At 38.3% G+C, this 27,458-nt stretch overlaps 1 protein-coding gene across 4 annotated transcripts in view; it reads left to right on the top strand.

Moving 5' to 3' along the window:
- Positions 1 to 27,155, top strand: part of kcnc1a (potassium voltage-gated channel, Shaw-related subfamily, member 1a) — a 40,100-nt gene extending 12,945 nt beyond the window's left edge. Inside the window, exons 2-4 of one of the 4 annotated variants that reach the window (XM_079866631.1) lie at positions 8,153 to 9,083; positions 19,990 to 20,175; positions 26,624 to 27,155. In XM_079866631.1, the coding sequence (XP_079722757.1) occupies positions 8,153 to 9,083; positions 19,990 to 20,175; positions 26,624 to 26,733 (1,227 nt within the window). In that variant the 3' untranslated portion in view covers positions 26,734 to 27,155. Of the gene's footprint in view, positions 1 to 8,152; positions 9,084 to 19,989; positions 20,176 to 22,072; positions 26,121 to 26,623 lie in introns of those variants that run through there. The other 3 variants (XM_079866629.1, XM_079866630.1, XM_079866632.1) reach the window with 3 other exon arrangements.
- Positions 27,156 to 27,458: the final 303 nt, after the last annotated feature.

The raw sequence follows: 27,458 nt of genomic DNA on the forward strand, positions 1-27,458 counted from the left end.
GGTTGGTGATGCTCACAAGTAAGGTAAATAAAACACCTGTAATGATGGACATTGCTGAGGGAATTGTTATCCGGCCTTATATGTTCTAGCTGGACTCAGATCCCGAAATCAGCGTTGACAGACAAACAACCACCTCCTTACTTTCGGTGTTATTGTAAGAGTATTATAATTACCATTACATCAATGCTGCACGCAGATTTAACATTAACGCTAATTTAAACTGTTTGTAAACAAACTTTTGTCAAATCATTTAAATTTCCAAAATATGTACGTTAATAGCTAGTTATACACTGATTTTGAAACACTTAACTGCTTTATAATATGTAACGTTAGCAGAAAGACACCGAATGCAGTAAGCTATGCAACTATTGCTTTCCTACTGATACAGTAAGTTGACGTGCTACAATTTCTTTTACAATGTTACTTTTTTCTGTAAAAGTTGTACTTGTGGTAAATGTGCAAAGATGCCCACAGAACGAGAGAACATATGCTGCAATTGACGCCCAAGGTAAACTGGTAAAACTATGAACTGTACTGCAGCATCTTTAAGGAGTAGCTTCTTTGAAAAACCAGCATTGAACTGAGCCTGATTGATTGACGAAGCAGTCACTTGTGAACTGTGCAGAACAGACGGTTAAGGTCGAACTGAATTGCTGTGGTATTTCTGAATTAATAAACATTAGCCACTGTTCTCTTATATTAATGTTGTTTGAAAGCCTGTGCAATGATGTAGTTTCATGACAGTGGGCAGGGGTGGAGACTGAAGGCGTTGACTGAGTAGTTCTGACATCACATTTATACGGATGTCACAACGGCTCGTGAAAAGGCACAGCTACTTTATGCAGGCTGTGTGCATTTGTCTGTGGATTGAGTGTTTTGAAACTTTTATAGTAGTTTCATAGCCCCTAGACCTCTGTTATGAACAAAGCCAGGAAATTTCAGTTTTGACAATATGGGACCATTAAGGTTGACCAATGTTTGAGAGGAAGCCAACGGAGAGGCCGTGTTTACATTTTGAGAGCAAAGTGTTGGTTTGGGTGTTGCCTGTGACTAAAAGAGTGTGGAACAGGCTGAGCTTTATTGGCGGCATTTAAGGCCGTAAAAAAATTGCAGTTGAGGTTTGTGATTGAGTATGTTTAAATAAACTGCTGTCAGTTCAGGCTTCTTGACTACAGTTAGTTTGAAGTTCATTATGAGATGAAGTCAAGTAATTGTGGTTACTAAATTAATGGAAAGTCTTACATGTGCAATGGACAATGTTAAAGAGGTTAGCCCTTCTTAAATATTTGAATGAATTGCTTAATATTTTAAGAGATGAATTGCTACCTCTTGCTCCTTCAGGAATGGCCAGCACCATCATCCCCATTAATCTCCCATCAGTGGAGAGGGCCACTTATTTCTGCTTTGAGGAGAGGAACTTCATTGAACATTAATGCCATAACAGTGTAATGTACATTTAACAGCCCTCCTCCTATCTGTACATGCCATCTTTACGGACCTGGCAAGCTGGGCAATCTGAGGCTTGAGTGGAACATACAGTACTGTATACTGAATTACTTCAAGCTAATGGAATTTTGTTGTGTGGATTCAATGTCAAGATTGCTACAAACACATACACAGGAAGTTTGTGTTAATGTGGCCCACATCCTTTTACGTCTTGCCTGAGTGTTTTTATTTTCTGTTAAAATATTTAGCATACATAATTTAGAGAAATGTGATTTGAAGCATGAAAAGGCTGTCCTTGCTATGCAATGTTAACTGATAGACAGGTGCTTATGAAAGAGTTTGAGACTGGATTTGACAAACTCAAAAGTGGAGTTAAGGATGTAAACTGTGCATTAAAAAATGCCTTTTCCTGTAAGAACCCTATAGTTTTGTCTAAAGCTTAATGAGCTTCAGAAATTAACGGGGGCTTGGGACAAAATGCCCCAACATTAAAAAAAGTATGGCTGATTGATTGATTGTGCAAGAAAAAATTATGTGGACGTCGAAGATCTCAAATATGAAGTTTATTACAGCATAGCAGTGGCAAGGTACACGAAGCACCTTGGGTTCACTGGCATCAGAATGAACCCAGAACATCCAAATCTTAAACCTTTTATCCTGTTCTTAATGCAAATTAAGTTGCTCTTGTTGCAACAGCTGTGGTCTGTATGTTAATGAAGTTGTGACACCCCATTGTCTGAGAAGGTTCTCTGTGTCCCACACCCATTCCCATTCTACAATTGATGATGACCATTTGCTCAGGATGTGATCAGCCCAAATGGTGAAGAAACAATATAACTTGACTTCCTTCATCTCTATGATAATTAAGCCATTTTGGGGATGAGCTCATTTGAAAATATATTTTGGAGTGGAATCTGGGTCAAGGCAGACTACAATTTCTTACAATTGATTGATTGATTGAAACGTATTATATATATATATATATATTTTTTTTTTTTTTTTTTTTTAGATGACGGCCTAATTACTTCAAAATTACATAATACAATTCAAAAAATGAATTAAATACCATTAATTTAATTGAAAATAAAAATCAGTTAGATCAACACAATTTAGTTGGTTTAGGCTAAATTAATTGGTAAATTAATTTATTCTAGTAAGTAACTAACTATTACATGTGTCAAACAAAATGTTCTGGTCCAACTTTTGGTTGTTTGGTCGTTTTTTTTTTTTTTAAATAATTTACTTTAATAAATGTTCTTCTGTTTAAACAAGCAGTTTCATTCATCATTATACACAATAATGAACAAATAATAAAGGTGTCAGCATTGACATTTGTATAGATCCTGAAGGAGCAAGAGGTAGCAATTCATATATATAAAGAATCACCCCCCTTTTGATAGTAATCCTTTTTCTAAAATGTGTTACTATCATAAAACTAATTCTAATTTGCATCCACATTTGCTTTTAACTGAGCTATATAAAATGCCCCTGGATATCAGGTCAGTGGACAAATACCTTTTTTTAAATACTTATTTAAAAAGGTTGTGTATCCTTTGCTAATTCCATCTCTTTCCCCACAGAAAGCAAACCTGACCTGAAGCATTTGTAGTCTCAGTAGTGATGCCACAATTATGTTCTGTCTTGTCTGCACCTGTTCTTGTTAATCCCTGATTAGTTAATCTTCCTCCACCTGTGTCTAGTTAGTTTCCTGATTTCACCCTGTGTATTTATACTCCCTGTTCTGATCAGTTTCTTCTCGGTTCCATACTAAAGAGAGTATGCGATTTCGGACGCAGCCTATCCGGTTTTGCCACCTACTAGTGTAACCTGCAGAAAGATCCACTAAAAGAGTCCCAATGATGTTGATGTCCTGTATACACTCTTGGAACACTGTTCATTTACTCAGAATATATATTGTATATTTTAATAGTAAAAATAGCCAGAAAAGATGGAACAGCAAATGGAAACAGTCTACAGATATGTGAGATTTATTGACATCGGTGTGTTTTTGGTATTTTTTAGTAAAGAAAGAAACCAGCTTTGCCGCCAGCTCCTTTATAATTAATACAGATGGCCATAAACAGGCAGGAATTAATCTGGAATCCCCAACTGTCTTTTCCATCAAGCCCCTGTGGGACATTATTGTCCAAAAATGAAAGCACAGCAGCGGAAACACTCACAGCCATAAACGAAAAACCCAATAGCCAGGCACTCCCCACAGATGCAAAACACATGAATCTACAAATACAGTCGCAGTCCCAAATGTGGGTGCACTGTGTTAGGCAGTGTTTGGTTACATAAGAGAACGTGACAAGCTTTCATCTTCAGAAGAGAGGTATAACCAGAGAATGAGAGTAAGAGGTGATGTAAGGGAGAAGGGGGAGGATTTTGTGCTATTTGTGAGACACTTGAATGAGCCTCTTTCCTTCTCTTTCACTCTGTCTCTCCCTCTTGCACCCTCACCATTTTGCCATGCAGTGCTGCAGAAAAACTTTGGCAAAAGGGTCACTTTGCACTTTTCATCTAATCTTTGTCTGCAAAAGCTGAGTGTGATACTTTTATTGTATTACTCCAATTTATGTTTATTAAAGTGCTTTTAACTTACATATTTATTATAGCAATAAATTAACATGTGGGCTGAGTGTTTTTTCACTGAAGAAAACAACTATGCCATTTGCCTGAATGAAGCAAACTTATTTTAAAAAAAAAAAAGTGCACTCTGAGTGTTCAACATAGTGTTGAGCATTTTAATCAGACACAATCCATTCATTGTGGGTTTTGTTGAGTAGAGCAGTTTAGGGTAACTAGTCTTTAATCTTTGGATGATAGTAAGCTGAGTAACATGATTCTCAACCTAAACAGTCCAGCAGGGGTAATTCATCTGTTTGAATAAGGAGAAAATAATCAATATCACGGGTAAACAATTGTGCTGACAAAGCCATTCAGAAATTGTGATTTGATTCTGTGAAAGTTTTATTTTTTCAGGATTCTTTTTCCATGCCGAATAAAAATATAATTTTCTTTAAATAAAATGATATATATGAATAATAATTATTAAAATTCAGTTAATTTCCTGGAAACTACAGCCAGATGTGTGAAATTACCGATGACATTATAGACTAATTTATAATGCAAGCAAATTCGAATTCAAATGTTTAGAAAAGTTAATGACCAACATAAGATAGAGCTTTATGTTACACGGCTAAGGTAAATCAGGGGTCAAAGGTCATTATTAGGGCTATAGTTTTGCCTCCTTTGATTTTTGTCTGCTGCTGTGCACTGGACTATTACACCTGACTAGTTACTGAGATCCTTCAGCTAAGCTGTGGTATTGCTGCATTGAGTTTCACCTCTGAGATTGGAAGTGTTGCTCAAGCATGTGGTCTTGGTGTAAGACTATATGCGTGGGACTTGCTGTAGGAGGTTTGCACAAGGCCATGTTATGTGGACCATTCTTCTCACCTGTAAAGAAATGTAAGGACACGCTAACAGGCGGAGAACTCATTGTACTTCAAATATATATATATATATATATATATATATAATTAATATGCTGTGAAAATGAAACATTTTTTGAGAGGACAGCTTGAGGATACATTCTTTCAGGTCATTTTTAACAGTAAAAATCAAATGCTCATGGTCAAATTTTCCTTTAATGACTGAGAAATTTATTTGGGCATAAAAAAAACAATACGGTTTATAATAGCAAACATTTTGTAAGCTCAGTTCACCATCCTTTCAGGGAAGGGCAATGGAGTAACAGTCCATATTTATTTAGCTGAGGGACTAGACTATTAGGGCATAAAGATTAAATAAAACAAATAAACAGAGAAATGACCGAGAGGGTGTGAGAGAAAGAAAAAAGTGATTCAGTTCCCATGAGTTGCAGACAGAGTTTGTTTCTTTATTGTTCCTTCATTGTGCTCATCACAACACTTCTAAAGCATCTTTGAGAGCCCCTAGCTCCTGAAATCACAGCTAATATCTTTCTAGCTTAGTTTAATCATCACTGGTTTTGTTTAGATGGTTTAGATTCTAACTTGCAGAGCCGGCCCGAGGCATAAGCGAACTAAGCGGCTGCTTTTTTTTTCACTCAGATTTTTTTTTTTTTTTTTACATATTAATTAACTTAAACAAGTGACATGAATGAATTAATGACTAATTCATTTCAAGACAAGAAAATTCTGATTTCATGATGAATATACCTGCCTACAACTGCTGCTGTGTCTGCCAGTGTTTGAGTCATGCGCATAAACTCGCGTGCATAGACAATTCGTGCGCAAAGTCACGGTAATGTTAGCCATGCCACAAAAATTTGATTTGATCAATGATTGATGATTGACATTTAAATCAATGATTTATCCTTTAAATTTAATAATATTCAGAACAGAACAAGAATTAAAAAAATAACTATAAACAAGCCAAAACGAACTAATTTAAAGCGAAAGTGAAAGTAAGCGGCGTTGGGCTCACGTATCTCTCTCAATAGAATCAAAATGTTTCAACATTCGCGATGTATTTGGATGGTAAACTATTCTTTATTATAGCCTTTGTACTTCACTCGTGTTCCAATATCGACGGAAAAAAATCATCCTCTTCACACACGCAAAAAAGTGCTTGGAAACATCGCAGTGGAGCGGAGCTTACGCTGAATGGTACAAATTGTATTACTGACTATTTAAACAGAGCAGCGTAATTTTTATATGTTAGGTTGACTATTTTATTACGGCTATAATGAACAGGCTGCGATGTCAAGATTACAATGCTGGAATATGTGTGTGTGTGTGTGTGTGTGTGTGCGCGCGCGCACGCGTGTGTTTGCGCGCGCGCACGCGTGTGTTTGTGTGTAAGGCGCGGGCGCGATCGAACAGTGGAAACATAAAAACATACTCCGTCATGTTCATACAAGACATCATTCAAACTGCAAAGTGTTGCAAAACGTTGGAGGATATTTTGCAAATAATTTATTTAATGTGTTTTGTGATGAGTTTCAAAGAGTAAAAGTAAAAGAGTAAAAAGTTAAAACTTTTTATTTAAGTAGGCCTATCTATTTTTTATTAAGTATTTATTTTGTATTAATACATAACCTCAGTGTATTAATTTATAATGTAACATTATTTCGTGACATTTGTGTCAATAATCGTCAAACAGGTGACTCCGCGTGGTGGGAGGGGGCCCCCAAAAGGCTCGGGCCGGCACTGCTAACTTGTATATAGAAAATCACAGTGCCACAGTGTTGGAATGTGCTTTCTGGTTAACATTTCTACACACAGACTGGGGAGTAAATATTATTTATGTCATGACAACTCTCTGAGAGATTGACATGGTAATGGATGTGGGAATGTTAATGTATTTGGTCTATTGCTGCTGCTGAAGAGCAAATAAGACCTGCTACTGCCAATACATTCACAAACATGCTGCTGCTGCTGCACATATAACATACATTAAATACCCCCGTAGCAGATCTATACAGGTGGAGCTGGGGAAGATGGAGGGTTTCTGAAAGCGCGCTGCAGACTGTTAACAGCAAACAATGCCAAGTATTTGAATGTTGAGCAGCAGCTCATTGGCCCATTGATGCCACAGCAACCAATCAGCTGCACTATGTAGATGATGTGATCGCTAACAAATTGAGTTAAGGACCCTTCAAACTGCGCCATGACAGAACTTTGTATTTGAACATGAAGACATCCTTTTTTTTTTTCTTTTTTTTTTTTATAAATGCCCATTGGAGTTTATATCTTTGTTGTTATATGAATAGTGCTGTTCTGTTGGGTCTGACTTGTTTATTCAATAACTATTCTACTCATTTGCTTTTCATTAGCTTGTGTTTGAGAGTGTTTTTTTTCCCCAATACTGTTTGTTTGCCTGTGACTTTATTTTGTATTTGTTCATATTGCTCTACACACAATGCTTTCTTCTAGATGTCAGGATGAACTTTTTAGTCTTTTGACAATAAACAGAACTACACTACCATTTAAAAGTTTGGGTTCATTAAAGACCACTAGAGGTTTTTTATTCAAAACCAAGGCGTATGTTAGAAACTTAGAAACATTTGGGATAATGTAAGTACAGAAATCAACAAAATATATAACATTGTTATAGTGGTTTTTGGATATTTTGATCGAAAAATCTTAGTGTGCCTTTAAGTAAAAAAGCAAAAAAAAAAAAAAAAAAAAAGACATTTTTTGGTAAGGATGCATTAAATTGATCAGAAGAGGTTTTCACAAGAATATGAAGCAGCTCCACTGTTTTCAATATTGATCATAATAAGAAATGTTTCTTGAGCTCCAAATCAGAATGATTTCTGAAGCATCATGTGACACATTCAAATAGAAAATTTAAATTATTTTAAATTGTAGTAATATTTCACGATGTTACTGTTTTGACTGTATTTTTGATCAAATAAATGCAGCCTTGAGAGACTTCTTTCAAAAAAATTTTTTTAAATAACAACCCCAAAGTTTTGTACGGTAGTGTAGCCCTTATCAGACACATTTGACTAGTATGTCTAAATCAGCTCTAGGCTAAAAAATAAAAACACCTATTCAAATCACTTAGCAAATCACTGACAGGTATTACATACCTGTCTCCTTGGGAAGTTGTTTTTGGATGCAAACAAAAGGATTTTTTAATCAACATTGTGTTTTTTCCCTTCTCATTTTTTACCCCTTGTTTTCTCTCTCTCTTTCTCTCTCTCCTGCAGTGGGTGGCATTTGCCTCGCTTTTCTTCATACTGGTGTCCATAACCACATTCTGCCTGGAGACACACGAGGCCTTCAACCCCATCGTTAACCGCACAATTTTTAACGCTCTTGACAACACCACCAAGTTTCACCTGGAGACAGAGACGGTGGTCTACCTAACCTACATCGAGGGAGTGTGTGTGGTGTGGTTCACCTTTGAGTTCCTCATGCGTGTCACCTTCTGTCCGGACAAAAAGAAATTCATCAAAAACACCCTAAACATCATAGACTTTGTGGCCATCCTACCATTTTACCTGGAGGTGGGCCTGAGCGGGCTTTCTGGTTCAGAAGCAAAGGACGTTCTGGGTTTCCTCAGAGTGGTGCGATTCGTTCGGATCCTCCGAATCTTCAAGCTGACGCGACACTTTGTGGGCCTGCGCGTACTGGGACACACTCTCCGCGCCAGCACCAATGAGTTCCTCCTGCTTATCATCTTTCTTGCACTTGGAGTGCTGATCTTCGCCACCATGATCTACTACGCTGAGCGAATCGGTGCCAATCCCAATGACCCACGTGCCAGCGAGCACACCCACTTCAAAAACATCCCAATTGGCTTCTGGTGGGCAGTTGTGACTATGACCACGTTGGGCTATGGAGACATGTATCCTCAGACTTGGTCAGGCATGTTGGTGGGTGCATTGTGTGCTCTGGCGGGTGTACTAACCATCGCCATGCCTGTGCCTGTCATCGTCAATAACTTTGGGATGTACTACTCTCTAGCCATGGCTAAGCAGAAGCTACCAAAGAAAAAGAACAAGCATATTCCCCGTGCCCCCCAGCTGGGCTCCCCTAACTACTGTAAGTCCACCATGAACTCACCCCACCACAGTCCACAAAGTGACCATTGTGCTCCCGCTGCCCAGGAGGAGATTTTGGAAATGAACAGAGCAGGTAGGACATTTGTTTCAGTACTATCCATCTGAACTAATATCATAGAACACGTTTAAGCACAGAAATGAGATTGAACTCACCTTTTCTTCCCTTCCACCTCACCATGTTTCTAGACCTGCCTGAAATCACATTCTCTCATTTGGGAATTGTTCAAATACAGATCAACCATCTGGAGACATTATAAAATCTCACCGCACTGCATTCTATTCAGCCTCTTTACAAAGACACGCATAGAAACAAACACAAGTCTTCACCATGGTTGCATAACGACCAATACCCCATGCAACATTTTGCATATCTATATGTTTTTCCATTAGACTCCTGTGAGGGTCAATTATATCCAGCCAGACAAACAGGAGCACACTCATTCAACAGCTTGCTTTTCTTTTTGTCCATCAGCTTGCCCTAATTACTATTTAAATGTCATCACGCAGTATGTTTTGTTTGCTTTTGTGACATTAAGCATATTTGATTGTATGGCTTTCAGTAGCTGCAGTTGAATGGTTATAAGGAAGTGAAAATTCCACAGAAGATTATACTGTAGGGCCGCAACAAATAATCAAGAGTAAAAACATAATAATTTCATTATCGGTTAGTTTGGTTTGTGTCACTCATATGATCTGAAAGGTGGCAGAGTGAGCTGCTACATGAAAAGTGATTGCCATAAGCTGTGCAAAGCAGGAGAGAACTTTATTAAACGGTTCAAAGCTGATCATAAGCAGTTTCACATGGGTTGCCTTCCCTGTCAGGTGCTTGTGCTGTTCAGTCCACCTGAGAGGTGTTTTCCCCAGCGCATAACCTTTTAGCATTTGAGTGCTATTTTCTTATCTGTACATTTGTATTTGTGTTTGTAGCTTTTTAGAGGAGGACAGGGTGTGGAGTAACATGTTTTTTTGTTCAGCATATACAGAAAATAAACCATAGCATTATAATCAGTATCCATCAGTGGTGGACACTTGCAAAGTAGAAATACTTTGTTAATGTTCACCACTGATGGATACTGATTATAAGGACATTTTTTTCAAGTATCTGTACTTTATCAGACTATTTTTTATTTTGGGAAACTTTCACTTTTACTTCTCTGCATTTAAAGCTTAATATTGTACTTTTTACTCCACTACATAAAAACGTCTCATTCCTTTTGAACTGAAGAAATCGCCTCCCCCACTGAGGCGATGAGATGTTCGATTTGTGAACGAGTTCATTCTTTCCAATGAACGTTAAATTGGTTCACAAATAATCGAATTGGACTGATCCATTTGCAGCTGTTCTCGAGTCAATGTTAAGCTCACTGATTCAACGATCCGGTCAAAATGAGCCAAGAACAAGGATATCGTCGGAGCTTGAATATGCAAAAAGTAAGCTACTTATGAATTTTAGTATTGATTATTGTCAATGAAATGATATGTCTTCAGTAAAAGGGCAAAGCTTTTTTAAGCTTTGAAATGCTTAAATGTGGACATTTGTGTGTCACTGTCTGTATGTGATTTTAGATAAAATAATGCAAATTAAATATCCATACATCTTCCCCGCTATTTGCATAGCATTCCTCTTTAAATGTTAACACATTTTGCCCTATGTGACGTCTGTAATTATTTTTATTTATTTTTTTGTCTCCACATATTTGCACAAAATTGTTTCCCCCTATTTTAAAAATCCTATATGCAAAAAGTCATTTCAGGGAGGTACCACCCCCCACCCCCCCAAAAAAAGAATAATAATACAAAATAATACAAAATTATATATATATATATATATATATATATATATATATATATATATAAAGGCATAATATATATCTTCTATAGGCCCATGCAATTACTTGTTAATTATGTTAAAATATGTAGATTACTTTGACTATTTAAATAAGCTGCATGTACTATTTATGTAAACTGCTTTTATTTATATTCCATTGGAACTTTAAACAGGAGTTTGTTGTTTTCATGTAGCCTTGGCAACTAGCCGGCCTGAATAATATGCACATGAAATGAAACTTGTTGAACTCACCTCAACATGTCTTTTACAATCATTTAACCCGCCATGGGCAATGCTGAAGTCACTGTTACAAACTGTACAGCGTGCAAGACTGTCATTATGTTTTACTCTTAAAAGACAGGTGTACACTTTCGTGTAGTCTGGCGTAAAATGTGTCTTATACTTTCGTTTTTTGTGGCACCCTTCCTCTGCCATGGTGCTCCTGTTTCTAGATACACTGAACTGATTAATTCAGTTCGGGAGAAGAGATAAAAGCCCGCCCACAGTGACAATTGATTGGTTGATTTACCGAAACAGGCCAATCAGGATGGTCTCTAGCTTACATGCGCTTCATGAGGCACACACGCGCAAGGTCTCTCGCTCTCGCTCCCTCTCTGCCGTGCGCGTGCTACACGGTTTGGAACTCGCATGTGCGCTCTTGCTCGCTCGCTCTAGATTCCGGGAGATTTTACCTCATTTGCGGGCATCAGGGAGCCGCTATCAATATGCGGGAGACTTGGGATGTCTGTATATTATTCAGGCTTGGGAGGGTTACTTTAAAAATGTATTCCGTTACAGTTACAAATTACTTCCTAAAAAAAGTAGGCCTATTCAGTAATGTAATCCAAGCAGCGCTTAATATAGTGTTATTATACCAAAATACTTATTTAGTTAGTTTTAAATGAAACCATTGTAATCCTGAAAGTATTCCCCCTTTTTTAAAAATGTAACTATAATCTGATTACTACGTTTTTTGACGTAACTGTAACGGATTACAGTTACTGGATTTTTGTATCCTGATTACATAACGCCGTTACATGTATTCCGTTACTCCCCAACCCTGATATTATTTCACTAGTTTGCACACTTGAATTATAGTGTAGCCTATAATAAGTGTATGCAGTAAAATAAAACATTTGCTTATTAGCAATACATTTTCAATGTACTGTATGCATCTTATCAGTGCTGACTAGAATAAATATATGGTTCATCGATCAGTACTTTTTACTTTTAATACTTGAGTACATTAAAAAATCAAGTACTTTTGCACTTTTAGGTCCCGATCACACCTGACGCGTTTTTTTGCAGTGAGAGGCGCCTTTTTTCAATTGGTTTCCTATGGCAGTGAGCGTTCTGCGCGCTGTTTATGGAGGCGGGCCTTCCGTTTTAGTGATGAAAGCTACAGTTGCTTGAACACCCGGAGAGTGCGATGGTGGAGGATAAACTTGTGATGCTCTCGCGGGTTACCAGGAGCTTAACGACTTCACGAACCGTCACTACCACAATGTTAACAAAAAGTAAATAAAGTTAATAAAAGGCTAATTTGACAGGACAGCTGTTTCAGTGGTTACCCTAGCAACATAAAAAACGCAGCGCACTGCTCGTTCTGTGTGATGGGGCAGTGCTGCACCCACTGATCTATATAATGACTATTCTATATAGATCAGTGGCTGCACCTCGCGTTTTCGAACCGGAAAAACGCGTTAGGTGTGATCGGGGCCTTACTCAAGTAAACCAAAAATGAGTACTTTTTCTGGAACAATATTTTAATAGTATCTGTACTTTTACTCAAGTACTTGATTTGTGTACTTCGTCCACAACTGGTATCCATGTTACCTAATGTTGAGTTCAGTTTTGTTGTAAAATTGTAAATAAGATAAGTAAATAAGAACTGAATTCGATGTTGCCTATCCGCCACACACACTCACATATCAATGTGACACAGTAAGAGGGCCTGACCAGCATATAAGATATTCCCAACCACAGCATTCTTACCATGAGGGAGTGGTGGTGAGTGCCTTCATTTGAGCCACTCATGTAGAGATCGTATGGATAGCTATACAAGAGAAGTGAAGAGATAGACTTGTTGGCTGTGTCTGATCAGACTGGGTAAAGAATCTCTTATTAATCTGTTGAGAGTAATTGTGAGTGACTCCTTCATAAATCTGATTGGAGGGATTCCCCTTTTTCTAAACGGCATAATTACATCCCTGCTTTACATGGAATAATCCGTGAGGTTTTAAGATTTCTGATGCCAAGGACCCCCAAATATTATGATATATCTAATATATATATATATATATATATATATATATATATATATATATATATATATATATATATATATATATATATTCCCTTTGTGAGGGACTCAAAAAAGAGAGAAGTCCTGTTTGAAAACCACTGGATTGGTGCAGTGTCAGTGAATGGCCATTCTAGCTTTAGCATGTAAGGTGGATCAGTGGCCTCAGGAAAAAAAATCTTTGTTGTGAGAGTTTGTGACAAACACTTAACTTTGAGAACTCACTCAATGAATAATGATACTATTAAGAGCTCAAGTATGTCAGTTATTTATACTAGGAGAGTCCTTCCTCCAGTCTTTACATACGTGATCATTCTGTCCTGTTAGTTTAAGACAAATCTTTGTTATGAAGTGAAAGGATGGGTTTTCACACAATCTCTTTATTATTTCATTCTCTGTATTTTTACACTGCACTAGAGCCTGTTGCTATGGTAACAGTGTCCAAGTAACCACACAATAGGAATCGCACTCTGCAATGAGCTGCAGTCATTCACTCGCCTTGCACGACTCCTGTGCCGTTCACACGGTACTGCAAAAACACACACAGTATGGTCTGAGGATGAAGGCAGTATAAATCAATGCATGACCTACTGTTAATTGGCTCTCTGGATTTTAGAAATAAAATGTCTCGGGTAGTTTTTTTTTTAGGGATTCATCTGCATCATTTGTATTGTTTAGACTTAAGGTGAGAGTGAGACACATAATACATATTGAAACCAATTCAATTTTGGTCTTCATGCCAACTGGATTGAAAATATGAAACAATCTCTACATAAAAACAATTTTTAGATGTTCTTCCTTTCCTTTATTCTCTCTCCCTCTCTCCCTCTCTCTCTCCCTCTCTCTCTCTCTCTCTCTTGTAAATGAGTTTACAGATGGCACAAAGGCCTTGATTATCAGCTCCATCCATTTGACTTTGGGCAGAGAACCGTAAGAATCACCAGCACATAGAGCGAAAGCATCTGTTGAATTGGCCACGGTTGCAGAGAAACACAGCAAACACTCTCAGCTCTGTGACACACACACACACACACACACACGCACACACACACACACACACACACACACACACACACACACACACACACACACACACACACACACACACACACACACACACACACACACACACAGCGAGAATTACTGTTTGAGATGAGTCAACACTCTGTCCTTTATAGACAGTGCCTATATCCATCCCTGTCGTATAGTTATTTCTAAATCTGAGGTCTCTTGAGAAATATGAGTTGTGTAATTATCATTATGCTTTTGGCCCTGTTTTTTATTCAAAATGCTCCACTCACACTTAACATCCAGCCTAATGATATTTTAAGAGCTGCTGTAAATTGTGTCATTCATAGATCTGAAATAATATACATATTGTCATATGTATCATAAATATATAGTTTGGGTTCGGTATATTTCAGCACCCCTGTGTATTCCAAGGAATAGTTGCTATTAATTGGATTCATTCACAGCCGTAGGAAAGAAGATGCTATGTATGTATATTTGCTTGTCACTACATGAATCTTTCAAGACTGAATTTGGTTGTAGAATTTAGTTGTTCCTAGAAATCCATAAACAACTGAACTGTGTGTACTGAACAACATAAAACTTTTTTTATGTATGCGTGTGGCCAATGATCTGAACTGATGCTTAAACTTTATGTCTGTTATTCATATTATAGAGGTTTATGAATGGATAAAAATGAGGAGCGTGCAGAAAGTGAGGGGATTGATGAAGAAAAAGAAGGATTTGATGGTTAGTAGCGAGGAAGTATAGGGCAGGTGCAGCAGGGCCACAGCAGATCTGTCCTTCTCATTCACACAGAATTAGAGTTGAGGAGATTCCTGCTTGAGGAGATAACATGTAGTCTGCAGCTAGAAGTCTTTGGATTTGTTTTTTATCCTGTATTCGTATGCTATGTTTAACCACACATACTGTACAAACTTTTTTAGAAGAGACAATGTTGAATTGAGAATCATTATTGGATGAATTTTCTACACTAACCAGCTGAACAAAATGTCTCAAAAGCCTTAGAGATTTTAGTTACTTTTAATGGTACATTTGGTACTGTTATATTCTTATATACATTTCATAAATTTTTAACTAGTTACAAATTATTCATGTGTTGTGACTATTCATGTGTTGTGACATCACAAATGTGACTGCGATAGGTAGCAAAGTCAGGCATAGCAGCACCAAACACCATACAGGTTCAGTAATCAGCATTCAAACATGCAGTGTACTGTAGGTAGAAACAGAAAATATCGACACACACACGGATCGCCGATGAAGGAAGATACTGAAGACTGAATCAAGGTCAAGGTAACTTTATTGTCCCCGTGGAGCAGTTATTTGTACAGCCAGGAGATAAACACAAGGACACAACACACAACAATACAACAAGACAGCATAACATAGAATACTCACAGTCTCTAAAGCACAATAGTAAAGAAATACATTTAAAACAGTTCTGACAAATTGTTTAAAATCGAGATAGAAGACGGGATAAGAGAGTTTCTGAATCTATTTGACCTGCATCTGGGCATGGAGTACCTACGGCCTGAGGGAAGTAGCTTAAACTGGCAGGAAAAAGGATGACTAGGGTCAGCTGCAATAGATAGTGCCTTCTTTGCCACTCTATTGGAGTAAATAATATAGTTATAGAATAATATAGAATATAGTTCACAAAGAGTTTACTGGTGACAAACATGCAGACAAGCATGACATTCAACAATATCCGACAAAGGATAGAACAGAACAGCGAGTATAGTTTCAAATACACAAGGTGAATGAGGGAACTAAACAGGCACAGGTGGAGGAAGATTAAACTAATTAGGACTAACAAGAACAGGTGCAGACTGAACGAACGTAATCGTTACATTACGCCCCCCTCGAAAAGGCGCGACCTCACGGCGTGATGACGGGAAAGTTCAGGATGTTGAGAAGAGGCGGAGGCTTCGGTGGAGGGCGTGGAGCTGGTGACGGATGGTGATGAGGAGGAGTCGGTGGAGTTGCCGACCATGGTGGAGCTGACAGTGTGAGGAACCAGGTGGATCGAGGTGAGGGCGACAGGACGAGGTGGCGGTGTGGGCCTGGAAGCCCGAGGCGCAGAGGATGAGCCGCACAGAGTGAGCAGCGGAGGCAGAGCCGAGGAGCTGGACCACACCAGTGGTGCCGACGGATCCAGGGGACTGGCCGTCACCAGCGATGGAGACGGGATGAGGACAACAGGCAGGGATATGGAGAGAAGACTTCCGGACGGGACCGGTGAAGAATATGATATCTCAAGGGTGGGGACTTGGGAGGGAATTGGAGCCACGGACCACCGATTGATCAGGTTCAGGTCCACTCCTGGCTCTGAGATGGACTGACCCGCCTGCGTTGACTCCGGGGCTGGTCCTGGAATGACCTCGGTGGGCGAATAAAGTTGACTTTCTGACTTGGTTTGCATGCATTTTCAGTGTGTGTGTGTGTGTATATATATATATATATATATATATATATATATATATATATATATGTGACCATGGACCACAAAACCACTCACATGGGTACATTTTTTTTAATTGAAATAACCTTTCCATTAGGATAGGATAGGACAATATTTGGCCGAGATACAACTATTTGAAAATCTGCAATCTGAGGGTGCAACATTGAGAAAATCGCCTTTAAAGTTGTCCATTTATGTTCGCGATTTTGCTGCATTCACTCACAAAAATATTTTTTTTATATATTTACGGTAGGAAATTTACAAAATATATTCATGGAACATGATCTCTACTTAATATCCTAATGATTTTTAGCATAAAAGAAAAATTGATAATTTTAACCCATACAATGTATTGTTGACTATTACCACAAATATACACATGCTACTTTTGACTGGTTTTGTTATCCAGGGTCACATACTGAATATGCATACAAGCTACAATATAGATTGTTTCACATCAGCTTCACAATAGTAACAAATTCAAAACAAATTCTGCTGTAAAGCAGCTCTAACAAACCAATAGTCTCTATTCATCTCAAGTCACTTCGGTATTGATTCAGTTCAATTCATTAACTGTAACATTCATTAATTGTGCTTACATACTGCATATACAGTGTATTTGTGCCTGTACGTGTGACAAACTGCTGTACACCTGGCTAATCATTTGATGTTTGTGTGTAGAGTTACCACACAAAAACACCATTTTTAGAAGAGTTAAATTAGTTTTGTTTGCTTTTGCAAGAGATGTCTTATGTTGTGCATGTTGTGTGCATGTTTTGTGGGTTTGTGTGTAGAGTTTCAAGAAATGGAGCCATAGTTTCAGAAATTGTGTGTAAGCAATTTTTTTTTTTTTTTTAATTATACTTCTGATATTTCTTCTATATACTATATACTTCTAAAACTATATACTAGGCTATGTATAGGCAAATTACTAAACTTCACAAACGCAATCACCTGAGCTGTAAATGCCATGTCACCACTCACTTCATAAAATATCTATTAATATAATGAAATAGAGACTTTATTATTGCGTGATTTTTTTTCTTAGAATACAATAACTGTTGATTAATTTTTAAATGGCCATCATAGAGAAACTTTTTGCCTGCAGTGTTAAAGTGAAAGAGAAACAACAGTAGAGAGACTGAGAGGAATGCCTGTTCATCAGACTATTCATAAAGATGAGTCATCTCGTCATTCCTCCTTGTTTTCAGAATCTTCTCCATCACAGAGGCTTGCATCACTTCACAACTTTTCCTGTGTGTGTGTGTGTGTGTGTGTGTGTGTGCTTTTAAGTATTTGTGTGCTGTTAGCTCATAATTTCTTAGAATTTTCTATTCTCTATTCACAGTTGCAGAGTTGAACTTACAAATGACAAGATGTGACCTGAATCATGCTTAGCCTCATATTTGATTTTATTTAAGACTATGACCTAAAGAAAATTAAAACACCAATTAATGGGATTGTTCACTAATTCTGTCATCGTTTACTCACCCTCATGTCATTCCAAACCTGTATGACTTTCTTCAGTTAGTTTTGAAGAATATCCTGACCGCTCTTTTCATTGTAATGAAAATGAAACAAACCTGGGGCTGTAGGCCTATCATAAAATATTATGAAAGTGGCTTAATGTCAGAAGCTTAAAGATAGATTTGTGTGAGGAACAGACTCCTTGGTGCAACCATCAGAGTTTATATGAGAAATTATGATGTCCAATTGTTGAACAAATCATTCTTTTGAATTTTTCCAGTTAATTCAGCTTCAGTTTGTTCATCACAAAACTTTTGTATGGCTTTGGAAGACAGTGGGTAAATGACAGAATTTTTATTTTATATTTTGGATAAATAAATTATATTAAGTAGGTATCAATAATATGTTGAGTCACCGTGGTAATATACACCATAGTGCGTATGTGTCTACAGGGTATGCATGTTGTACTATCTATCAATAGGCCATAATGAAATGTAGCCAACCTAATATACCAACAGTACTCCTGTCCAATTTAAATAACCGTAAAATTGAAGCCTGCCGTACTTGCTGATAGATGCTTTTTTTTTTTTTTTACAGTAATATGTTAGCAAGAGCCTGCTTCAATCAATGTTAGAGATACAATGGAAAATCCAGGTGGGAGAAATGATAGTTCACAGCGCTCTTTCCTCTGAGGAGCTTTGGCAGTGCATGCTCTGCCTTCTCACAGGTCTGATCGATGAGGCGTAAATCGCCTGAGCAGAAGCTTCTGGCTGCCAGAGAGCTCACAGGTGAAAAGGCAGGTTGCCATGAGCTGTTTCTATATATTACACCGTGGCTAGGGGCTATAATTCAATGCATCTCCCTCACTTTTTTTGGAGCAAAACCAGAGCTGCACCCTGCTGTTTGGTCAAATGTAATATGCTGAAAACAAGTGAGGTTTACACCGTGTCCTAACTACACGCGACGCATAGACGCGCGATAAAAGGTATCTTTTCCATGTTAATCGGAGTTTTTGTCCTAACCAGCCGCGACGGCGACACGAGACGATTCTATTTTAGAAACGGTTTCTATTTTTCTGGAACATCAAACACATAGTGTGGCAATGATAATCTCAGGTATTGTTTATGTGCTTTATTTAATGTTAAAAGCGTGTAATGTGACTTTGAATATAGTTTGGTGCTCCCAGCTTTGTAGCTGTAAATGGTGTAATATTTGTGAATTTGATTATGTAGCCTACTTATCCATTTTCTTGCGACTGCGAGTGCTGTCAAGATTACTCTCTGGTGCTGTGCACTCGCCGCGAGACTCCGCCCACACGCTGTTCTGATTGGCTGTGGGTTTTGATTGATTTTGACGCATCTCGCAGTCGCGTGGTGTCTAGTGTGAACAGACAAATTATTTGTCGCTGGAATCTTATCGCATCGCGTCTGGTTAGGACACGGTGTTAGGTTTTTGCAGTAGGCTTAAAGCTTTTAGGAGATTTTTGTATTTTAACTAATTCACAGCTAAATTTATTCCCATACAAAAATATATGGGTAAAAACGTGGAATACAATTTATATTATTTAAATTTATGGATTTAGCAGCCATTTTTATCCAATACAAAACAATACGATTTACAACTGCATCTATTCTAAGCTATGTATTTTATCAGTTCATGAAACACTGTAATCAGGAGAACAGGTTAACATTGCTTTTGTTGTTGAATGAGTATGCTTTATAGTCCCTTATTTAAACCACAAATTAAATTAATACATGCAAGCATTCATAACATATATTTACATCCATGTCACAAGCAGGGCTTCCCATAACCCTCTCCCGTCCTCGTTGCATCAGTCTTGATGTATCGCCATTGCTATGTTCTTCTTACATGTGCTTGTGTGTTTGAAGATCCCAAAGTGAACGGTGATGCAGCTAAAGCAGCGCTGGCCAATGAGGATTGTCCCCACATAGACCAAACCCTTTCTCCTGAGGACGGCCATATCTTTAACCCAAGTGAGCCACGGGGAGACACTCCTTGTTTTCTGCTGAACGTCGGCAGACGATCTACAAACACGGGCACCCGAGTGAGGAAGGGTATGTAACCTCTGTGTGAGGCTATTGTCTGACACACACACACACACACACGCACACACACACACACACACACACACACACACACACACACACACACACACACACACATACATACATACATACATACATATACATACACACACACACACACACACACACACACACACACACAAACACACACATACACAAATGTATATACCAGGTGCATTACACAGTAAATAAAGATAGTCCAAGCATACAGACAAGCAGAGCGCGCCCACAACAGACAGTTTATAATGATGCAAAGCTGCTATTTTATCACAAATGAAATAAAAGACCAAATTTATACTTAAATTTCCTCAGCCATTTCCTCAGCCATCTCAGATTTTAGTCAGAACAAGACATTACATACAGTATATGGCCTCACAAACCACATCTTTTGTTTAAAGGGGACCTAGTATGCATTCGCTTTTAAATGGTGTTTAAACATAAATTTGTGTTGGCAGTGTGTGTACACAACCACCCTATAGTGATTAAAATCCACCCTCTCCTTTATTTTTTATCCCTATAAATCAAGTAGAGTCTCAGAACAAGCTGTTTGCAGATTCTGGGAAAAGAGATGTCACATTGCACAGGCCACGCCCACGACTGTTGACGGACTCTGCCGTATTAGCATAGACCCACCCTAAGTGGGTTGTACACTGTCTGCTATTTTCTCCAGGCCGTAGGCTCAATTCAAAGGGACAAAACAAAACAAAAGTAATTACTCAAGGATGGATCAGTACCAACTGTTCGTGATCCAGCTTATAGTCCTCGGAGCGATACTGGTCACGACAGTAATGAAAGGGAGAGTGCACACTTTATTAAAATTCATCGGAGTTGTTTTACTGATATAAAGTTTACCGGTTTATTAAGCACTCCCCCCCGAAAAGCCATACAATCTGTATATATTTGGTTACTGTTAATTGTAACTAGCAGTTTTGTGTAATTCGCTGTGTATGTTGATGATAATGCAAGGCAGAGAGAGAGTTTTTGGATAAGACTTTAATGTGTACTTCTTGTACAGTGTTTTATTCAGCTCTTACGATGATTTTCTGGAGTGAAAACGGACGCTTCATCTTTTGTGTGATGTACAATAAACTTTAAAAAAATTATTCGGACCAGGTCCGCTACAACAGGCTTGTACTAATAGTGGATAAAAGCAAGATGACAACATAAGTTATAACCATAATTAAACTAAACTACCTGTTCTACAGTTTCTGACAGTTTCTGACATTGTTAGTGCATGAGATTGTCCTGTTTTGTTGTTACATGAGCTCTTGAAGCTCCGCCCTCTTCTAGAAAAGGGTCTGAAACCAGCTCATTTGCATTTAAAGGAACACACACAAAAGTGGCAATTTTAACATGCTATAAAAAATTATCTTTGGGGTGTGTTGAGCTAAAACTTCACATACACATTCTGGGGACATCAGAGACTTATTTTACATCTTGTAAAAGGGGCATAATAGGTCCCCTTTAAAGTTTAACTTTCATTAGTTATTTTATTATATTTCAAATACTACTATCAACATTTTTCAAATGTAAATAAGATGAGACAGGGAGTTTCCAATAGAGTTCCTTCCCTGCACGTTCAGATCCTTCCACAAGCCACATTTCTTCAAATCTTCTTTTAACATAATGTAAATAATTTTTTTTTCCCACACCACGCTGCATTACGTCAAACTCATATTAACACACATACAGCTGCCTTCTGGGGCCAACCTTAATACTCCCTTTTTTCTGTTTTTCTTTGTTGTTTGTTTGTTTTTTTACTTGTTTCTTCCACCACTGTACATGCCTGTGGTCTGTCTCTATGTTTGTACCTCCTTCCATCTCTCCTTCTCTCCCGTATTCCTTATGCTACCCGATTGGCTCATAGCCGGAATGTTCTCAGGGAGGTCAGGGGCGGAGCCGGCCGGCCCGACGCATGGCACACAGGGTTACCCACTGCTGCAGCTAGGCTGGGCGCACAGCCCAGAAGACGGCCATGCCAGGGTCACCACCTGATATCCATCCATGTTTCGCTGTCTTACACAATAGCGTTCAAACCGCTCACAGCAGCCTTAGTTAAATAAAAGGCCCCTACATGCTATGTAGCTTCACAGGCTGTCAATTAACATCACTAAATGTAGAGATATTAAGACCAACACGTTTTCATATCATCTGACACCACTGTTCTAGTTTATACATAGACTTAAGATCGCATACAGAGCGAACTTTCCACAACAATTACACCACTTACAACGACAACATAAACCTGCTATTTCTGATCACATTCAAAAGAATTTCCTGCTACCGCCCACCAATTTGTCATGTGATCATTTTCTAACCAGTAACGCTGTCTGTCTGTGTCTTATGACATGTTGCTCTGTGTGAGCATGCTCTGTTTGACTCCAGATCTCACCTACAGCCAAAAGCACCACAAGATCATCACCAAGCAAAACTACACACACTGTTCCCAACAAATATGTTTCTTTGTCTTTGTGTTTTATATGTGTTTGTGTAAGTTTATGAGTGTTTTTAGAGATGTGTGTGTGTGTGTGTGTGTGTGTGCATGTAGTGCTTTTTCGGAGTGCCGTTTTTTTCTGTAGCAATATGTTGTGCATGTGTTGGGACAGTCCTACGGTCCTTGCCGCAATCTGTCCTGATGCCTGTATGGTATTGGATGAGAAAGTGAAGACTTGGTTTTGCACAAAGGCTAATAATATGATGAGATGATGTATACACCACTGACACATGAGACACCCTCTTTCATTTTGAGTCAAAAGTCGCAATGAGCCATTAGTGGAGAAATGTGATAAGCAAAAAAAATCTTTATTTTTAATAAAAAAGCTTCTGCTTTCAAATTATGTACATTTTATTAAAAAATTCAAACAATTACTGAATGCACGTAAACTGACAATTTCTTTTTTACTACTAGTTGTAGCACAAAAAATAAGCAAAAATGAATGAACATCAGAGAGGGTTTGATACAGTACAATTTATCAGTATCATCTCTCAAGTGATCGCCCAATAAATGTTTTAAGATGTCAACAAAACGATTCATGTCACCAGATGATACAGTTTCCTCAGGAAATTCATTCATGGTCTGTAGCTTGCTAGAAAAATTTAATCATAAATATATTAAATATATTCAATGTGTTATAAATGCATTATGTTTTTATGTTACTGATGTCTTAATTATTTCATTTATGTTTGAATTAATGTCCTAATTCTGGAAAAACAAGTTTGAAAAGAAACAAAGTTTTCATGACAGCCACCATTAAATAATTATAATTATAGCATTTGAAAGCAGAGACTTTCCTTTTTCATTGTGCATATACTCAAAATGATATCATTTAAACTATGGAAAAGTGCCTGAAACTGAGGGTCTGACCCTGACAAATCAATGGACTGGATTCTCAGTTGCCTTAATTGCAAATTTATGAGTTAATTTGAATTTCTAGATCAACAAATCTGCAAACTGCTAAATTCTACTTAAAACTTTTGCCTTGCAATCCACAGCCTTCTTTGCTCACTCTAATGCCAGACTAACCAGCCGATCTTTGTGCATGCCCTCACGCAGAGATTGCATGCAATCTTAAACCCTTTAAACCTGACCCATAGCAGCAAACATTGTGTGGAGCAAACTGAAAGATGTCAAGACAAAACCTTTGAGTCTCAGCAACTGCCATGTGCACATTTCTCTCCACTAAACCAAGGTTATCAAAAGTCCCAAAGCCTGGGCACCATAACCAGCAAGGCCCGAACACTGGCCGAGGTAGTATCGGTGTCCACCCGGTCCTGCGGCCCACCTGTTCTCCTGCGGAGGTCCCATTCTCCAATCCCCTCCATTCTCTAAGAAATGGAGCAGTGGTATAGTTACAGTTGTCTCCCTGGGTCTTCTTCCTGATCTGCTGCTCTTCTGTTCTCTGCTGTGTTTGCTTTGGTCTGGATTGTCTTGTTCTCTGGTCCTTGTCTTCTGGAGCTGTCTCCTCCTCTCTTTTTCTGTCCGCTTTGCTTGTTTCTTGTCTTTACATACAGAATCTTGACTCACAGAAAGCCATCAGAGAAAGAAAACTTCCAAAAGATCTCAGGGAAATTTTTAAGGATTCCCTAGTTACGTGTTTATTTCTTGTTTATTAGACATAATAAAAGAACTGGGATGAGGAAGGTAAACCTTTCTTTATTTTTCCAGGGACCATTAGAACTGGAAACTTCTGATAGAAAGACTGCGATCTAATGAGGCAAAACCTCCCTTCAAATGATATAAATCATGATTTGTTTTAGCTTTACTATGAATATTTAAATCCTCTCCCATCTGAGTATATTCTTGCTCAAAACCCTTTCTGACATCTGGAAGACGAAACAATCTATCCTCTATCGGTTTCTTTTTTGTTTAGTTTCCCCATTTAATTTTTACTGTACTTCCCCTTTGCTCTGGAGTCTTGCTCCCTTCTTTCTTCATCACCTCTTTAATGAGACCCCAGGTAGGAGGTATCAGGACTCCCTTTTTCTCTCCTCCTCTGTCAACGGCAAATGTCTCTACTTCCTTTGCAATTCTTTCATTCTCCCTGTGCATTTCTGTCCATCTCTCTTTCTCCAAACTTTTTAGCCCTGGATTGCAAAAGCAACCCAAATGAATGTTTTTACCATACAGAAAAAAAAAGGAAGTCTTATTTTCTCAGCCCATTTCCTCATTCTGTGAGCTGAATGAAAACAAGGCCCAATGGCTGGATGACCCTGAGCAATCCCATCCTCCCCTGTATTTTCTACTGCAGATCCATGCAAAGAGGACACTGCCCTAGTTAAGTATATGCAGTCAGAGGTGCTTAAAGTGACCTGAGAAGGCAGCAGCATCTCAAAACCTTCTCCAGCCTTGCTGGACTCCACAATGGCCAGAGGGATTTCAGGCTGGAATCCAAAGGAGGGACGTATATGTAGAGGGAAAAAGAGCACAATAGAGGATGTTGCCAGTCGACGCAGTGGCAAACGTTTTTGATTTAGATTCCGACAGTGTGATTGATCTCATGGACCAGGACTTTTATAAGGAAGACCTTAAGGACCATCAACTGCAGAGTGACACGAATGGATGGCTTTAAAGCCAACAAAATGAGTTTATAATCATAATACTAATGATAGTACCTGCAGTGACAGATGTAGTGGACTCTTACCTGTTCATTTTAGCATGAGCTGCATGGTGTTGCATTAAAAAAAGAGGAAAATAATCTATATCTGTTATGAATATCTGTATAAAACAAATATTTTCTTTCAAGAGTTCTTGACTTTTGCAGAATTGACATGTAGCCATGGATAATGAGATTTTCAGAGACCATGTTCTTTATTTCAGCAACAGATTTCTTTCATGTTATTCTGTCTTTGTTGCTAACCACATGACTCAGCTCTGGTCACATTGACCTCACGTTCTGAATGAGGCGCTAGTGGTTACTGCCATGAGATAGATTGTAAATTCCACTTTTCAACATTGTTTCTGTCTGGCATGCTTGTGATTCTGGATCTTATAGAGAAAAAACTAAAACTGAGCAAAATGAGTTATTTTTCTGTTTCATGTCATAATTATCAGTGAATAGATCCTGTGGAAAACTGTCGTGCGCAACTGTTTATTTCACATATCAAGTGCAGACTTTTGACAGTGTTATTTTTGGAGAAAAAGCATCAAAAATAAGAAAAACGGCATCCTGTCGAGATGTTTTACATTTTCTCTCATTACTTTTAGGTACTAAAACACAAAGAAAAGCAAAAAAGACAGATGTATATTTACACTTTAAGAGAATTGTATGCAATTGAGAACTTTGGGGGAAAACAAATGCATGCACTATGTTATGCAACAATAACTGCATAGAAAAACAGGAAAACATGACTACAATCATAGCATGAAATAAATTTTGTATGAAACTTGTTAGAGTGCTTGGGGTTTTTCTTTCATTGATTGCAGTGGAATGTTTCTTTCATTGGATGATGTACCAATACTCTCGTTGACCTGAAGTTGACAGGCACAAAGAGCTGGATTGGAAGGTCTTTGATGCAAGTGAAAAGGGGGGGGGGGGGGGGTGTCTCCAGGTGGAGCAGCATGGCAGACTGCACTGATGAGCATGCTGATGAATTAAACCATTAACATTTGAAGGAACCAGTGAAACACCTGCATGCTGTGAACAAGCTGAAGTTTTGAACAAGTGGTGTCAACATACACTCTGCTCAATGAGGTGTGATGCTAAAGCCTGCCTTACGCCTGCTGAACGTGCCTGCTAGCAGACCGCATTAACGTCACCCTCTGCTCTCCTTTCATCCCTTCTTCCTACTTCTCCTGACCCTTTCCATCTCTCCTCTGCGCTGGCTCGCAAGTCATCACGCACCCTCTTCACCCGTCTTTGTTTTCTAGGTGTCTGGGTAATAACTCGTCTGTTGTCTCTCTTCTTTTTCATGTCTGTAGAGGCTTCCCGGCAGGGCCGGCACAAACCGCCTGCAGAATCTGTGTGTGTCATGAATCGTGGTGTTCCAACCACTTTGTGCATGGCCCAGAACACCTCTCCCACTTCCTGATAACGCTCTATAAGTCTGTTTGTTGTTCACAAATAGGTGAAAGACCCGTTTTGACACATTTAAATGTATTTCAGAGGGACATGTTTGTTGGTGGCTGATAGTATTGTCAACTTGTAGTGGTGTAAAATGTGTATTTGAGTGCATGGGTGTTCAATATGTGTTTGTACTGTAAATATGCTTTTCGTGTTGCCCACGCTTGCGACTGAATATTTAGACTAGTATCTAGTAATCTTTACAGGGTTATAAGTCAAACCTCTCCATTAACCTTTTGTTGTTTTTGTGAATCACGAAGCTGCCTTTAAATTAGAATGGGCTCAAACTAATGATGTTGTTCTCTGTTGTGTTGCTGCTGTAAGTCATCAGTTGCCTTTCTTTGCTGTTTGCACTTCGGGACTCAACAATAAGAATTTTTCCTCCTGGCCCCGTCAAAGATAAATGTTATTTTTAGTAACATTATTAAATATGTTAGAAAAACATATATTTGAAAATTACATTCGGTTTTTACTCGTTACATTTCACGCCAAAATTAAATCTCTGTCATCATTTACTCACTGTCATGTTGTTCTAAAGCTGCATGTCTTTCTTTCTTCCATGGAACATGAAAGAAGATATTTTGAAGAATGCTGGTAACCAAACCGTTTCTTTCTCCTTTGACTTGCATTTATTGCTCATATAATGGAAGTCAATGGGAACCAAATGAGTTGCCAGTATTCTTCAAAATATCT

The sequence above is a fragment of the Squalius cephalus genome (assembly GCF_949319135.1).
Source record: "Squalius cephalus genome assembly, chromosome: 3".
Taxonomy (NCBI): Eukaryota; Metazoa; Chordata; class Actinopteri; order Cypriniformes; family Leuciscidae; genus Squalius; species Squalius cephalus.